The sequence below is a fragment of the Haemaphysalis longicornis genome, unplaced genomic scaffold, assembly GCF_048455015.1.
Source record: "Haemaphysalis longicornis isolate Haplotype H1 unplaced genomic scaffold, Haemaphysalis longicornis Haplotype H1 scaffold_8, whole genome shotgun sequence".
NCBI lineage: Eukaryota > Metazoa > Arthropoda > Arachnida > Ixodida > Ixodidae > Haemaphysalis > Haemaphysalis longicornis.
This window is the reverse complement of record NW_027526445.1, coordinates 33,294,520-33,312,365: the sequence shown is the minus strand read 5'-3', so window position 1 is coordinate 33,312,365 and position 17,846 is coordinate 33,294,520. Positions and strand designations below refer to the sequence as shown.

The 17,846-nt window shown below is 51.0% G+C and overlaps 1 protein-coding gene across 2 annotated transcripts in view; it reads right to left on the bottom strand.

Moving 5' to 3' along the window:
- Positions 1–5,269: 5,269 nt before the first annotated feature.
- Dcr-1 (Endoribonuclease Dcr-1) overlaps positions 5,270–17,846 on the bottom strand; it is a 79,154-nt gene continuing 66,577 nt past the window's right edge. The window contains exons 16-20 of one of the 2 annotated variants that reach the window (XM_077680608.1): positions 15,736–16,045; positions 12,874–14,946; positions 8,391–8,556; positions 8,232–8,307; positions 5,270–6,704 (exon numbers count right to left, since the gene is read on the bottom strand). In XM_077680608.1, the coding sequence (XP_077536734.1) occupies positions 6,527–6,704; positions 8,232–8,307; positions 8,391–8,556; positions 12,874–14,946; positions 15,736–16,045 (2,803 nt within the window). In that variant the 3' untranslated portion in view covers positions 5,270–6,526. The remainder of the gene's footprint in view (positions 6,705–8,231; positions 8,308–8,390; positions 8,557–12,873; positions 14,947–15,735; positions 16,046–17,846) is intronic. The other variant, XM_077680609.1, reaches the window with a different exon arrangement.

Below are 17,846 nucleotides of genomic sequence, written 5' to 3'. Positions count from 1 at the left end.
GTTGCAGCGTAGCTCTACTCCTAGATCTGGACCATCAACATCGCCTGCTTGATCAACTCAAACACCTCTTGCAAGTCTCTGCGACGCCATCCTTCGCGCCCAAATCAGGGCGCTTTCAACACTGCAGCCGGATCACAGGAGCCACGGTGAAATCTGCTGTTCCCTGCACCGTGGTTCTTCAATGCAATACATGCCCTCATCCCACCCAACTTAACCTGTTGTCCCCAAGTCAATATAGAGCTGGATGCAAACTGTGCCAGCAGCCAGGGACACTATTATTGGAGAATGCGAAGTCACCCCAGGATCACCACCGCTACTATTCCCCTCCCCCGACCCCCAAGAGCAGTGGGAGACACCGCTGTCTAGCCCTCCCTCCCGAACCAGGTCATCCTCGTCGAGGGGCAGCTGGGCACATGGATTCCATGAGTAAGGAACCCCTTCCACATGATCTTCTGATCGATGCTCATAATAAAAGACATGCTCTCTCTGCAGCCAGTATGCTGTACCATGCTTCCAACTTCACGTAGCTTGCACGTGGGCGTAGGCCTGCTGCCAATTTTTTAAGTGCAATGCACTTCTTAAGCGACCCTGAACCTGCGTCCACCGGCGATGTCCGCGCATGTGGAGATGGGCGCGCGCAGCCTGGCCGCTGACATGGCACATACCCACGTGGTCCTTGGCAACGGGGGGAGATGGGCATGCGCTGCCTGGCCGCTGACATGGCACATACCCACGTGGGGGATTGGCCAGGCATCGGGCGTGAGAAGGGCTAATGCACCCGCTTAAACGAGTACTGACACGAAATTTCAAAGCTGAGATCCGCTCTAGCAATCAAGTACAACGACAACACAAATAGGTGTCTGTGAATAAATGCATCTTTCTTTCTTTGTAGTTGTGTGTGTGTGTGTAACCTCTCTTTCGCGAACATTACCGAACCGCGCAAATTCAACTCGTGCATTCGCACTTTCACATTCTTCCCCTCGGGGAAATGCGGGGAATTTTTTTCACCTGCAGAAGTTTTGTAGGAGCAAAGAGGGGATGAAGGGAAGGGTATCCCTAGTCAGTGACTGTATTCAGGCCTGAAAGTCTTCACCGGGATCGACCCCCATCTGGACTACTCACACTAGACTACTCCCAACTGCAAGAGCAGCAATTTCTCGTAATAAAGACTCGCCAAATACAGGGTGTCCTTCCGACGTAGGCTGTTTGGATTGACATTTGTTAGTCTTTCTGGGCGATGCTTGGCAAGGTGTGGGCACGTCCATACTAAGGGGCGGAGATCTGAGGCGGTATTATCGTTTGTCTGTTTTGAAAACGTCCATTTGTGACGTACTTGTAGTGGTAGGTGGGCTTTGGGTCGACTTCCACAACTGTTCTTGTAAACACATTTTAAATGACTAAACATATGTTAAACTGTGTTTTGTGTGTTTATTGTTCCGCCAGCAAACCAACAACAAGGCGACGACAAATCGTCTGCTCCGAGAAGCTGCCGCACGTAGCTCCGCCGTGCTTGGCCGCGGCGGCCGCTTTTCTGATGGAGGCGAAAAGCAAAAACGCCTGTGTGTACGAGATTTCGGCGCACGTTAAAGATCCCCAGGTGGTCAAAATTAATCCGTAGCCCTCCACTACGGCGCGCCTCATCGCCTGCGTTGCGTCAGCGCGTTAAACCCTGCAATCAATCAATCAATCCGCCGTGCTTGCATGGCGTCACATCCGGGTGTTCGTTTTTAGCCAATCAGGGCTTGCTCAAAACGGACACTTTGGAAACGGACAAAACCATGGCCAAAACACGAGAATGCCGCCCCTGATCTGGCATCAGTGTTGCAGTAGGGGCATCGTGGGTACGTGCTGGAATGTTTTGCCCATTTCTGGGTAATTTGTGCAGTGTACCAGCATCTGCTCATAGGTTTGTGCACGACGACTTCTTTGGATCTTGAGCAGGAGACAGTGGCGGCAAGATACCCAAGGGGGTGTAACCGGTTGGCAACATTGTCTCTTACTCTTCTCCAGTAGGAGAAGTAAGGGTGCTGGAGGATTGGGAGAGGAAGCGGAAAGGGGAACCAGTTGGAAGCATAAAGTTCGCACTCCCATGCTTCTTAGTGGGTGTACTGGTTCCCTGCGTTGGTCTCCTAGTGGCTTGGAACCCAGTTAACTAGCTCTGATGTGCAAGTTGCGGCTTCCGAGGAGTTCTTTGTGTAATAGTATAGAGTTGCCAAGCGGGTTCAGCGAGAGAGGTTTGTAAAGTCCGTGAATGGCTTGAAATGAGTTCGTTAGCATGCATATTTTGGCTGGTGGTCGGGGTCATAGCAAATATGACTAACGGCACCACTGATGGCATCAAGTTGGCCTTCCACCATCCTACCTAGCGCCATCATGTCTGAGGACGGGTTCACCACCAAGGGACAGGTTTTCAGTGCAGGTCCATGCTAAGCCAATAGGCGAGGTTGCCACGCTAGCGCCTGTATAGACGTCGATCTTATCTGGGGAGTTCAGATTTCTCCAAGTGATGAGTACGTTGAGATTGTGTCATCGTTCTAGAGCAGGCAATCGGTCTGGCGAGATGGCTGTTGACGTTTGCCCGAGATTTCCCAGGGTGCCAATGGAATGTGAAGGTCGGTGACTAGGATAGGCCTCTGTCCGTTCCATGCTTCCCTTGTCGGACAAACCTGCACTTGGTGTCTGCCTATTCACGAGTCTTTTTCAAGGTTACGAGAGGAAGTGAAACTGCTTGTTCGTGAGCTTTCGTACACAACGTGGCTCTACGGAGCAAATGGAGATGTTCGATGTTCATTTTGTTAAGGTTGTAGACTGGAGCTTCAGGTGCAAGAATGCCAATGGCAACTCTGGGCGATTATTACGACTCCACAGTGGGAGACCGAGGATATTAGTTGTAGCCATCAATTCCAAAAAAAAGCACAGGATGAACTGTATAGTGGTATGCACTCACAACGCGAAAACATTACAAGTTGGCTACAAGTCGACTCCTGTTCTTATTTTAACAGAGTCAACTGCACTTGTGCACCTAGTTTGACTAGCTAGCTATTCAGTGCATAAATTAGATAAGGTGTTTTGTTTGCACTGCCCCCCCATCAAGCCCGAGATGGCTCAAGCAGCATTCAAAACCAGCTTACTAATTCAACTAGACACGCATCAAGGTTGGCATTGATGTAGCGAAAACTCTCCCCTGCCTTCTTTTCTAACTGAAAGCCAGTTTGGTCCTTTAGGCAGCAAAATAACCCCTCGGCAAAATTTGCTCTCAGTGTGCACCGTCAGACCAACATGACAATAACTCTGCGAAATTGATTGTCATTCAAGTACAGCACAGACCACTTAAATTAGCCATTTGTAGAGCAGCACTGGATATGAAATTGTTTTCTCAGACTCTCGTTAGTTCTTTCGCAGCACTATATGTATACATGTATTGTGCGAGAAGGTGTAGCGGTTAGAGTGCAGCTGCCTGGGAGTGCAGCAGTCAACTGAGATGGTGAACCTTCCCCTCAACAATTTTCTCCAAGGAGTGCCAGTGAAAGAGAGACGAGGGCAACTTGCAGAGGGGGAGTGCACACGGAGCAAACGTATGAGGAGGAGGAAGCAAGGCAACGGGGATACAATTCCAGTCTTACCTTTCATCAAGCAGATGGTCTTTACCGCCGAGCGTGTTAATCACGAGATGCAACCTAGGTGACGGCATCGTGCCTTTCGTTCAAGGCCCTCATGTGTTCAGCGAACACAAACAAGATGAGAGTGCAACAGGCACCTGTGGTAAGCCGTCCATGGCACTGCTATGATGCCGCGTGACCGGGGTACTGGAGCCCATTAACCCACATTCTTTGCAAGGCACAGTGTAGGCATAACAGTCATATCACAGCATGCTGGGGAAGGTACGCCACAGGCTCTTTATATTGGCAAGAAGATAGAACATGGTGACAGGTGATGGCCAGGCACACACACCCTTCCTCAATCCACTTGTAATACGACGAGCAGAGATGCAGCTGTCCCCCTCGAAAGAAGAGAGCCGATCCCACTAGACGACTCCTTATGCCGGAGGCAACAATGTGCCCTCAAATTATTCATTTCACTAACATGAGGAGACAGTTTGCCCTGAATAGTGAGACTGATGATGGCGAGTCTTAATGTTTTATGCACATACGAATTTTCACGCGGGGGCAGGCATGGCATCCTAATCCACGATGAAAAAAAAAAACGCAACACTGACTTCAAATCGTCACCTGCAGCTCCTTCACCACACACCTCACAGTTACTTTGCAAGCTCTGCAAGTTTGAAAATGTGACATCACCTCTCGCACTGCACCTCTTTCATCACGAACTCACCGGAAATGCACGAGGCAAGGTTAAAAAAAAAATCCACCTCGTTTTTATCACACGCCGACAGCATCAGCCAGGCCCTCCCAATGACATCCATTCCTCCAAATGCAGGAAAGAGCAAATGTGCTCCCTCAAAACAAAAAAAATTCACGCATCTCCACGAAGTGAATCATGATGAGCTGCCGAAACACTGGGGATCGTTCTTGCCGGAAATCACCCGTGAGAGTGCTTACTGCTGCTAAAACGATTTCCAATACAATTAAATTTAATCCTACCCAATCAAAATCAATCCAAATCAATCCAATCCAATGCTCCTTGCTCATGCGCAGCATGGCTCTCGAAAGCACTCTCCCTCCCCCCCCCTCTCTCTCTCTCTCTCTCTCTCTAACCTTTTGTGAACCTTTTATTTTGTTCTTGTTAACCTTTTGTGAACATACATTTTGTTCACAGATGTTTCGATTAACACGGTGCTGTGCCGTGAGCACGGACGCCGGACAAGCCTCGGCCTGCGGGTGCTTTGCCCCTAAAACAAAGAAGCAAGTTAAAGCCGCAATCGCAGTTTGGAGAGCCGTACTGCAGCATATCTTATCTGGCGAGAAACATGCAGAAATTCAAACACCGTGCCTGTATTTTTAAGTGGCGTCCGTTTGAGAAGCCGAAACAAGGAATGCCTAAACGGCAGATTGCAACGAGGCTGGATTTTCGCACTTTTTGGTTACAGTGCGGTACTGCTTACAATACAGATTTTCGATGCTCCCACGTCAGATGTTATAAGCGGTCTACACTGTATGTCCTACACCACAGTAGAAGGAGTCACAAGGCACAGAATTCTCCAAATAAACACTGGAAAAGCGCACACCCTTCAACCCTAGTCTGGATTAAAAACAAGCCCAACTCTTACCACAAAGACCCATCACCCCAGCCAGTGCAGTCAGTCGGGGCATTTTACGCGAAAAGTTTTCATTTATTTCGTTTGCGCAAGATATTTACAAAAATGCACTTCCGTGACACAGTCAGCCTCGCGTATCATAAAAAACAAAAAAGCGTGCACACATATTCGTATCAATCCACGCAGGCGCCCTCCCTCACAAAATTCACGACTTGCTCAATAAAGGAGCAGCAAAACGGCCAAAATGGGCGCAAATTTACGTCTTCATACAGTAGGGACACGTGAAAAGAGTAAACAAGGAGGGACTATACTGTGTCAGTGCAACACAGCATTACGCTGGTGACAAGACTCATAACGCGCAAGTAAAGAACACGTATGTACAGCTTCGGGCCTCAGTACCCACGCAAATCAGTTTAGCCGAGCAAAATGGCACAACTGAATTTTTCATCTTGATCAGAACTGCCGGGATTGGTGCAAACAGAATGCAGCCCGGGCACTAAGCGCGCACCCCCCAAATGTCATAAACAACCAATGGATATACTAACACTGTTTGTTGTAAGCATTTGCGATACTATAGCGAGAGCATTCCTTTCGCGCAAAGTATAAAGGCTGGTTGTTTCGAGACACCAGATTAAGCATTCAGAGAATAAGAAAAAAAAAAAAAAAAAACGTTTTACAGACTAGACAAGGGCTGACAGCATCACTGATCGTGCATTCATTACGTCGTCATGGGCTTTGCTAACATAAAAAGCTTCGCAGCATTACCAAGCGAAATAGAACTGGCACACACGTACGGGAACAAATTCCCTACAGTGGCCTTCGGGAGTGCCACTCGTGTTATCGCTTATACGTTAAATTACGAAGCGTAAAAACAGCTTACTGCACAAAAGTCAATGCTATGCACAAGTAAATGCTTCAGCTGTTCTTGGTCGAACCACTCTTGGTCAATCCACAGAGCATGGCACGGTGACAAACCTAAAATACTTTGTGCAGCCCCTTCCAAGGTGAAATAATCGCATTTCTGAGCCTTGCTGAAGAAACGGAGCCGTCTACCAGCACCCCCTCGCTAGCACCTTGAACAAGGCATTACCCGGGTCTGATAAAAACGTCCCTGCTTGTGGCTTGCCTCGGCAAGCAGCATGTTGCCAACGCTTTGGGGCAGATAAAAAGCCAAGACGGAGCGCAGTAGAAGGCATTTCCACAACACGAGCCCAGCGAGTTCACAACAGCAGCACTGGGGCGAAGTGCAGAGCATTGGTAAAACGTGGTAAAACAAAGGCGGTAAAACGAAATGGACGCCGGGGGGGCCTCCTAAAATGCGCTGGGAAGCACGCTGCCTTCTTGCCGCATGCGCTTGAGCGCGCGCAGCGCCCTCTTGGCGGCGGTGCACTTGGCGATGCGCTTGTTGCGTCCGACGCCCACAAAGCGGCCCTTGCCGAACACTTCCACCCGGATCCGCACCTTGCCGTTCAGTGTCATCTCGGCACGCCTGCGAAGGAGGTATGTTCATTGCAATTAGCACACCTCGCAAGGAAACCAGTTTCCACCAATGCGTTTTACATAAAAGGTCCACCAGTGCTGGCTGTACAAATGGGTGCTCAACACCTTTAGGAACACTACGCAAATCGAGTCTGTCCAAACAACTCGTTCATTCTAGCCGTTCCCAAACATTGCACAAAGGAAGCACTTCACGATTTACTGCAACGCCAAGCTCACAAACCAGCTGAGATTAAATGAAAACAATGTTCACTTATGAGGCTGGGGGCTGAAGACCACCAAGTTTGACTTGGTGTGAAATTTCAGCGCCCTCCATTGGCACCAAACCTTTCATAAGGCCACAAATTACCCACAGCCTTTTGTGGGTGGAAACAACTGATTACAGTGGTCACTGCTGTAGTATTCTGTTCTAAGGCCCACAGCAACAAAAGATAGGCAAGATTTGAATGACCAGCCATCTGCACTACAGTAATTCCTCGTTAACTCAAACTCTGATATCTCGAAATATCAGTCCAGTCGGAACTTTTTCTCGCCGTGCATTTACTTCCATAGGCACTATGCGCATTCGCTCCCCTTTATCTCGAAACGTTTCTTCGGGGGACCACAGATATCTCGAAATGTTGACAGAGAGGACACAAGCCAGAGACCGCTACAGGAAACTGATAATGTCTCCACTCAAGCGCTCAGTTCCAAACTACGCCCCGGAAGCGGCTGTGAACGGCAAATTAACGCAAAGTACGCATTGTACAATAGCGATGTCCTTGTTACCGGAATGCTGTGTGACGCCTACATCGTTGAGATAGCTGCGTACGATGCAGCTGATTGTGCGGACGACGAAAAGGCTCCAGAAGTGTGTACAACGGTAGGAACAAGGAACATGCTGCGCCTGCTTCACAACAAGGTAAAATGTAGTTGTGGCGACCAATGATTGATGCATTGATATGCTTTTCTGCGACCAGACGCTTACGTGACAGGCAATCATCACACTGCTCCCACCCCTCCGTAATAATAAAAATTTGTTCTTCCTGCAAATTATTTTGCCTTTATTATGAAAGCTCCCCTGTGTTTCACAGCGGAGCTTTTGCTACTAGTACTAGCTCTTGCTTGTCACCAGGCCATAAGTTTTCGGCATTCCCCTTAAACTCAAAACTCCGTTTCTCATGAAATTTTCAGCGGATTTCACTTCAAGTTAACGAGGGATTACCATATATACATGCTCTGTGAAGCTTTGAGAAGTGACTGTGTGTCTGCTATTATAACTTGGTGGTCATTATGATTCTACAATCATGTGATGGTAGAGTAGATCCCCTCGCAATAACTTCCTACTGGCCGATCGCTGATTACCAATGAAAATAGCAACTGCATTCTGTACAGCATACATAAAGGTGCTCAATAACAAATTAGTTTTGCCTTCAAATTTCCACACACTTGATGCATTGGCACGGTCTCTGAAAAGGTGGCGAGGCATTCTTCCAGGGGTGGCCCACAAACCACCCCAGGAGCAGTTTGGTGCACTCACTCGAATTTGGCCGTCTGAGGCTCCAACTCCAGGAGTTCCCTGATGGGCGACTTGGGCACATGCGTGCTGAAGTACTCTGAGGGAAAGAGGTGGAAATGCATTAGCTCGCACCATGGTTTCGCAGCCCGACTTGCGCGACATTCCCGCCCTGCCACTGACCGATCTCGGGCTTCATCATGGCATAGTAGACGCGCCAGACCGTGTCCAGTGACATGTTGGAGTCGAGGAAGATGGCGCCGGCGACCGACTCGAAGATGTCGCCTAGCGCCTTGGGCACCTCCACCTCCTCCGCCTCCTCGCACTCCTCCTCCTCCAGGTAGTACTCCTGCACACGCACGGAGGAGTGAACGGCAAGGGGCTCAGCTGAGCAAGGTCCCCCAGGGTGCAACAGACTTCTGCGAGGAGGCATTAGCGGTACATTGGGGATCCCCATGCCCCAGTATTGCCCCGTTGTTGGCTGCACATGTGGGCTGGATATGCCTCTAGCACCACTTTTTAGCGAGCAAGTATTGCTCGATGCAGTGACAAGCAGAGGTGTACACACAGTGGCTGAATGCCCTCTGCAACATCAGAGATGCCCAAATGGGAGGTCTTTCTTCCACACCATGGAGCACGCCAATCCCTGTTCTGTAGTTTACGCGTAAAAGGCGCGTGGACACAAAGTCAACAGTTCGCCAATTCCAGGAGAGAAAGAAAAGAAACACCTGGTATTTGAGCCCACACGGTGCCATAGTGATTTATAAAATTCTGAGCTATACGAACAGGCAGGGATGTTCTCAGTAAACACGCATAGTATGCCAAGGCCTGCTCTATCATGCACATTGCTGTTAACTCGTTCAACCGCAGCACTCCAAGCTGCTAAGCTGAGCATTTCTTGAATAATGCTTGTGCCGCAGGCTTCCCCATAGCCCTCTATGTTATTTCATCACCAGTGAATGCATTCCTTCAGGCACGAAAAGCTATCACAGATGTGTGGTTCTGCTGCAGCTAAGTCTGCTAGCAAACCCACTGAAAAATTGCTTCTCATACCTTGGTTTAATGTTTTACGACAAAAGCTTCGGACGATTTTAATTCCATTTTACCTAGGTTAACTTCACCGACTCTTTTCAAGCCTGTAATTGGCTCGAGATGTTCTGCACGCGAACCAGTCACACACGCACATACACCTTACAACACCAGTGAGATGAAGTCAGCCACGCTTCGTAAGTAGGAATCGGCGAATATTCGACATTGTCAAATATTTGAACGAATTTCTCTCTATTCATTATTCACTTCGATCGGAATGTCGTTGTTCGATATTTCGCAATTATTCAGCGCCCCAAATAGGCAGCCAAAAGTAAAGATTTTTGGTCAAGCCTTCCAAGATGTCATCCCAGGGTTGTCGCAAGACCCCGCCAATGCAGACGTTTATATCATCACTGCCAAGTTTTCGCCTTGTCTAGAGGTGCGCCAAGCTCTTGGCCACCATCACACTTTCCATCCCCAGAGCGGCACTAAAACGACATCGCTGCCGACATAGCGGCACCAAGGCGGTGCACTTGCACTGCCGATTCGATACGGAATTAGCGGGCTATGGCCACGGACACTAGTGGCTACAATACTCTGTTTTTTAGAAGAGCTTCTAGGTGGCTCTAAAAACTCTGGAGCCAACTGCGTGTCACTTTTCTATTTAGGCGACTGCTAATTCCATTTGAACCTTCTAATGTAAGTGGACCCATCACTTTTGTACCTGCATATTTTGTAAATCAGCACTGAGGAAATACAGCACCCAACTGCATGATCTGTGACAGACAAGTGACAGACTACCTGGGCGCCCCTGTGCTTTCGCGGTCTCTGAAAACCCTCCGGAGTGGTGGAGGAAGAATGGCAGCCGGATTTACACAGTGCCGTCCAAGGTGACACGAAAGTACGTTTCAATTACTGCCACGCAGGAAAGGAGTGAGAGGCTGTTCTCGACAGCAGGAAATGTTGTCAGCAGCCGGCAGGAGCTGCTTCTTCCGCACCATGTGGAGCAACTAGCATTTCTTCACAGAAATTTGTGAATAAAGTGAAGGAAAGCTGTGCACACAGTTTCTAAATAAATACTCAACTGGTAATAGTTTCACAAAATGTGGTAGCTAGGCGAGTTCTCCGGTCACAATTCCCTCATTTTTCTTCGTAAATTGTGGTCTTTACTATTCAAACTAAACCTCTTTATAACGAAATTGAAGGGGTGCCGCGATTCCTTCATTATAACCAATATTTCGTTACAGCTGTAGCGGGCATTTGGGCACTGCCCTTGCCCAAAACAAACAGTGGGCAGAATTCCGTTGCGCCGTCTGGCAGTAAACACCAAAGTAACCACATTCCAGAGGCAAAAAGGAACATTCACGCACATACTTTCTTGCAGTTCAAAATACCTGACTCGTACGTCAAAAAGGCTTAGCTGCAAAGAAGTTCGTAATTGGACGTTGATGCTACTTGGGCTGTGTGCCGTGTGCAGCGAGAGGAATGTGGGAATGGCTTTGCGGGCGCAGCAAACGCATGGCCCGCCGTCCGGCTTTGCACGCGTTGCGGTAGAATGCATGACGTGAGCTTTGAAATGCTAAATACAGTTGTCTTGCGCAACGCCTCAAATCTGCGTGCGCACTGTCGTGAAATTGGCTCAAAATTTTATTTTCTAATGAAACTTGTTCGTTACATCCTGCAAGGGGCAAATTTTACCTTGTTGAAAAAAAAAATGTTTTAAATACATTGGCCCCTATGGGAACTTTCATCATTTGCTCCTAATAACGAGGTTTAGCTGTATTCGATTCGAAATTGTTCGACCAAATCACTATTCGCTTCTAACCTCAAATTCACTATTCAGCCATTTTTAATCATAACCTAATACTATGTATTGCATAAGCACTAGTGTGGATTTATATTGACTTCATCAACACTACTGAGCTTATTACAGTGTACAAACAAAATAAGGCCACATTCTAGGTACAAATCTTGTTGGGGCTCAGTTTTCATTGCGCAATAAAGCTGTGACGAGCCAACACCATCCAGCTGACTGATTTCATCGCTGTCATCAGCAAGCTGCGCAGTCGAGCTAATCCGTAGTTGCCGCCATAAGAAACGTCACAGGAAATCGGCAAATAAGAGACTGAAAGGAGAACAGCACTTTCGAATTTGTTTTTCTGCTAAATAAATTCATGCAAATGTACCCAAAGCAGCGAAAACGTGGCCTAGGGACTCCTTCCTTTAATCTCCACAAGTAATCCTGCAACATTCACAAATCACAACAGTGTCCCTTCAAAGGTCCAAATAATCTTGGACAATAAACACATTGACATGGCAATAAATTTGCAAAATAAAGGTGTAAGAAACAAGCCAGACCCAAGTTATTAAAAGTTGCAGCGGGCTAGCATCTAATTACCGTATTTACTCGCTTAATCCTTGCACCCCTAATGTGAGCCACCAAAACTTGAATTTTTTGGTTCCTCGCATGATCCTCGCACCCCCAACTTTTCAGCGGCGAAAGTTGCCTGCTCGCAAAACCCGCATGGTGCACGCGCTCTCCAACGTGCGCCCTCCCCCGCCGCCTCGCCGTTTGGCGGAGAGCGCTGTGTATCCAAGGCCATCCAGGCGCCCTAACAACCTGCATGGCTACTCCCTAACAGGCGCCCTAACACGCTACTCACACTGTCCTTGAGCCGGTTTCGCGCATGTTTCGCGTGCGCGCAACTAGACGGTGTTCGCGCAGCCCGCTGTCGTGTCGTCGTGTCGCCGTCGTGGTCCCGCCATTGAGCGGCAGCAGTCCGTGAGTCACTCGCGTCAGTGGTGGATAGCTCGCTGCCGTTTTGAGAACTTTTTGATCTAATTGTTTTGTGCTTGGTGCCGCTTCGCCATGGGGAGGAACGCCAGCTACACTGCCACTTTCAAATTGAAAGCGAAAGAGTACGCGATCGAACACGGCAACCGTGCCGCAGGCAAGCACTTCGATGTCACAGACTTCAACGTGCGTTACTGGAGTAGGGCACGCACATACGACGACGAGATGGGGCGCGCGCCAGAAAGCAAAGGCGGCAATTTCATGATCGCTGATCGACTAGAGACTGTTTATGTTGTAAATAATAAAATAAAAAGAAATAGCTGCTGTTGGCAACACTGAGCTTACATATACAAAAAACGATTGCTACATTTAGTGGGGTTGGCATAAGGCAAATTGGCAACACTGTGCACCGGATTTTTTTTTCCCCCGCAAAATTCTCGCACCCCTATCTTCCCATTGACTTTTCCGAAAAAAAAAAGTGCGAGGATTATGCGAGTAAATACGGTATCTATTAATTACTCCACCAAAACATGGAAAAGAAAAACTTGACAAGCAACTGCCACTACAGTAAAACCTCGTTACAAGGGACACTCAAGGGAACCAAAAAAGTGTCTCTTGTAACCAAAGCCTCTTGTATGCAATTTTGCTAACATGGCAAACATAGAAAAACAAACCAAACCATTTTCATTTAAATGTCTCTTATAACCAAGTGTCTCTTGTAACAGTGTCTCTTGTAACCAGGTTTTACTGTATAGGTAAACCAAGGCGAGTCGGTTCAGTCACGAATCCCCATGATGCAAGTTTGTCAGCCGGAATGGCCAGCACTGCGTCAGTGGCACCTACCTCGTGGTAACCCAGGCCATTGTTCTGCCGCTTCATCTCGACAAACCTCTGGATGACGGCGAACAGGCCCGGCGAGACATTCTTGAAGTACCGGTGGAAGTCGTACTTCACCGCCAGCGACGCAAAGAAAGTGTTGTTCACCAGCGCCGACCGCAAGTCAGTCAGCGTGCCCGGCGAGTGCCGCTGGGGGTCGTCGTACAGGTGCCGCGTTATCAAGTAGTCCAGCACCGCGTCACCCAGAAACTCCAGCCGCTGGTAACAGTCCGTGAGCCGGTTGTAGTGGTACGAGGCGTGAGTGAACGCCTGCAAGAGGTAGGCACGGTCGCGGAACCGGTAGTTGATGCGCGCCTCAAACGCATCGTAGCCCGAGAGCAGTTCGTCCAGGAAGGGACCGGCATCCGGCACTACGAGCGGGGGCTCCAGCGTCCCGTAGAGCAGCACTCCGAAGTCCGGCAGGGTCTCGGCCGTGCAGTTCTTGGGCAGCACGTCCAGCCCCAGCCAGGACATGAACAGCAGGGTGGCGTGGGGGCCGCAGGAGACGAGGTAGGCGCCGATGAGCGCCTCGACGCAGTCGGCTATGCTCTTGTCGGGGATGCTGTGCTGGGTGAGCAGGTTGTAGGGCACGTAAGGCACGGTGTCCAGGCTCTCCTCATCGGCCAGGACCTCGCCCAGGTTGCGGACCTTGTTCCGGCGCTCGGCCAGTGTCTGCCGGATCTGGGCCTCGTCCATCTGGGTGAGCCCCGTCAGGGCCGCAATGTTCCAGTGGCCCGCCGGCAGCCCCGACTCGATCAGGGCCCGCTCCAACCCGGGAGGCACGACGTAGCCCGGAGGGAGCCAGTTGTCGCTCGGCTCAAACTTGGTGGCCACCATGAGGCCGCCCAGGTTGCAGGCCCGGCCCAGCCGGTACAGGTTCAGGTTGCTGATCTGCCGGCTCCGGAGGTGCGACAGCTTGCCCTCGTGCACGCTCGGGTAGGTGCAGTACAGGTGGGCCGTCACGGCGTACTTGAGGAACGAGTCCCCCACCGTCTCGAGGCGCTCCAGGTTGATGCCGTCGTTGGCGTTGGACATGGTCAGGGCCTGCAGCAGGATGCTGGGGCTTGGGCCGCTGTGGCTGTTCAGGTTGGGCCGCTCGTCGAAGCGAACCTGAGGCGAGCCCACGCCGTTCGTTTCGACGGAATCCCGGTCGGGCAAGAGCTCACCAAAAGGTAGCACCCTTCCTCCCTCTGGAGTCGGAGGGGCTGCCCCCGTGGGGACTCCGTCGCGGACTACAGAGGCCACCTCATCTTTCCTCAGAGGCCTGTCATCTTCGTACTCTGCGATGAGCTTCAGTGCCTCCGAGACACGGCGGAAGGACTCGTATACCTTCTTCTGCTCTGCAAGCTTGGCCTCCTTGTCGTCGCATCGCCACACTTCCAGCTTCTTGGCGCACTCCTCGCGGAGCGCGGCCACCTTCTCTTCGATGAAGGGGTCAACTTCCACGAGCTCCTCTTCCGAATCCTCCACGGAGACCTCCGCGGACTTTCCCCGCTGGTCCTTGCTGCAGTGCGAGAGCCAGTCCAGCTGCTCCTCGGGCCTCTTCTCGTCCTTGTCCTCGGGCTTGTCGCCGATCCTGAGCCCCTCCTCCTCGTGGTCCCCATGGCCGGCCTCGGAGGGCGACTGGTTCCACTCGGAGCGCGCAAACTCCAGCTCGGCCTCGTCCTCGTCCTCGTCGAAGCTGTCCCAGATGTCGTCGTCGCGACACGAGGCCAGGTCGAGCGACAGGCCTTGCATGTTGAACACGCCCGGCGCCGAGATGTAGCCCAGGCCGGGCATGTCCAGGGTGACGAAGGAGCTGTCCTCCATGTCCGTGTCCCACTCGGAGTCCCAGCCCTCGGCCTCAAAGTTGCTGGGCGAGCCGTAGCGGATGCGCGGCACGGGCGTGGGCTCCCCGGGCAGCTTGGGCAGCGGCTTCCAGTCAAAGTTGGGGCCCTTGGGTCCGCCAAGGTTGAGAGCACTCACTTCCGCGTCAGCTAGCTGGTCGTCGTCCGGAATCTCAACCTTGGAAGGATCAAACGTGTCGATCACCAGCTCCTGCTGTGGTCCATAAATAGGAGAGAAACAAGAGAAGGAACAATCATAAAGTGTACGCAGATGCAGGAGAACTTGGGCAAATTGAGCGACTCTTATTGCAACGTATGTCATTGGTGGATACAACAGTGATGGAAAATGAAAATGAACAAAGCATTTGCTTTGCCTGGAAAGAAAAGCCCTCTTTTTATGTGATTTTAATGCACACAGCCTTTCCATGAAAACTGGTTAGGAAAGTAAATGGTATTCAAATTGAGCACAAACCGAAATTGCACTAACAATTGCTTATCGTTACAGGCATTGCAGGGAACGCATGGCTGCATGCTTGTGTGAGCAAAGAGTCACAGACTCCCACGGTTCACAACCCGTACAGCAGAATACACAGAAGCCAACTGTCTGTCTGTCTGTGACCAACAAAGTACTACGCGGTACTTTTAATTCAGAAAGGTAGATTAGCCCAACTCTGCCCCTCCCAAGCAGTTATCGGAAGGAGCGCAAAGGTTGCACGTCCCCATACTGCTCCATTGAGCCAACGAGAATTCCATGTTGATCAAAGCTCACACAAATGGCTCCTAACATAACAGGCAACCTTGATTTACCAGTCCTGGATGGTCTGCGGGCAGTCCAAGTACTGCGTTTGGACAGGAAGTTTTGTTGGAATACATTGAAAAATCGAGCGCCAGATCGCGCCGCGGGCAGTCCACGAACGATCCGGGACTGATAATCGAGGAGGCCCAACATCGTGCCGTGCTTTCCCATTCTGCAGGTGGAGTGGCCCCCACACAGCTCCCTCACCTGCTGGTACGGGGGTGGCAGGTAGGGCGTGCTGCGCCAGCCACCCGCCGCCGCCGGAGCAGCCGCGCGAGCGGTGGGCGGCGGGGAGGAGGAGATGCGCACGGGCTGGATGCCCGTGCGCTCCATGAGCTGGGCGACGCGCTCCTCCTCCGCCTTGGCCGCCTCGTGGGCCTTCTGCAGCACGTCGGCCAGGGTCCAGCCAAAGTCCAGCGTGGGCCACTTGAAGCCCTCGGGCAGCTCCGGCAGCCCCACGCGCACCTCCCGGGCCACCTGCAGCCGCAGCTGCTCGGCCAGCAGCAGCGAGTTCATCCTGCCGGTGGCCAAGCAGAGCGCGAGGGTTTCAGCCACACGTGTGCGGCACAGCACATTTCAAGAAGGCCAGGACGCCTTCAAAAGGAACACAAGCTCTGGATTCCACCTAGCAGTGGCCTCCACCGTCAAGGTAAGCATTGTCTTCAATGTCTTGCCCTGCATCAGCTCCCTCTGAAAGCCCTCTGCACAGGACTCCCCCACAGAACAAGAGCAGCACACCACCATCCTTCAGTGTTTTCAGCAGAGTCCAGTGCCACGGTTGAAGCTCTTTACTAGTCCCAGCCTCATTGTGCAGCAGCAGAGATGCAATCCAGTGCTGGTTTTCCATCTGCGCTCCTATGAGCGTTAGAGGACTCCCGTGAACTACCTAGCGTTCCTAGTTCGCTTGTCCTGCTCAGCTGCTGTGTGGCTACAGCTTGATATTCTTGCCTGCTAACTCCACATTGGGCTGCAACAGAGAGGAAACAGTAGCTAATGCTACATTCTACAAGAGAATTGCTTGGTTATTGATTGATAATGATTGCAGGGTGTAACGCACCGACACTACACAGGCAATGACGCATCCCGTAGTGGAGGGATCTGGTAATTTTGACTGCTTGCAGGGGATCTTCAACGTGCGGTGGATCTCAACACACACGCGTTTTCCCTTTTTGCCTCAATCCGAAAAGCACCATCCGTGCCCGCAAATTGAAGCCACATCCTTGGTTGGGCTCAGCAGCACGATGACTTACTGAGCCACCGCAGCAGTTACACAAGAGGGCTGCAAAAGGCCCATGTTCCTAAGCTCTGTTCCGGTGACATCATTAGGTTCAAGCATCTTTAGGGTCGCCACTCAGCTAAACATTCCGCTCCCTGTCCCAGCTTGTGTGATTGGCCCCTTCCACCCTGTGGGGTTCGTGCCTATAAACGGATCGTATTACCCGGCTAGCAAGCCACAAGACGAGAACCAGAGCTGCAATCCACCACGTGGCCTCACGCCGATGCCGCTCAGGGTACTACCGTATTTGCTCGCATAATCCTCGCACTTTTTTTTTTCGGAAAAGTCAATGCAAAGTTAGGGGTGCGAGAATTATGCGGAAAAAAAAAAAAATCCGGTGCACAGTGTTGTCAATTTGCTTTATGCCAATCCTGCTAAATGTAGCGGTCGTTTTTTGTATATGTAAGCTCAGTGTTGCCAACAGCAGCTATTTCTTTTTATTTTATTATTTACAATGTAAACAGTTTCCCGTAGATCAGCGATCATGAAATTGCCGCCTTTGCTTTCTGGCGCGTGCCCTATCTCGTCGTCGTATGTGCGTGCCCTACTCCAGTAATGCACGCTGAATTCGGTGACGCCGAAGTGCCTGCCTGCGGCACGGTTGCCGTGTTCGATCGCGTACTCTTTCGCTTTCAATTTGAAAGCGGCAGTGTAGCTGGCGCTCTTCCCCATGGCGAAGCGGCACCAAGGACAAAACAAAGAGATCAAAAAGTTCTCAAAATGGCAGCGAGCTATCCACCACTGACGCGAGTGACTCACTGACTGCTGCCGCTCAACGACGGGACCACGACGGCGACACGACGACACGACAGCGGGCTGCGCGAACACCGTCCAGTTGCGCACACGCGAAACATGCGCGAAACCGGCTCAAGGACAGTGTGAGTAGCGTGTTAGGCCGCCTGTTAGGGAGTAGCCATGCAGGTTGTTAGGGCGCCTGGATGGCCTTGGATACACAGCGCTCTCCGCCAAACGGCGAGGCGGCGGGGGAGGGCGCGCGTTGGAGAGCGCGTGCACCATGCGGGTTTCGCGAGCAGGCAACTTT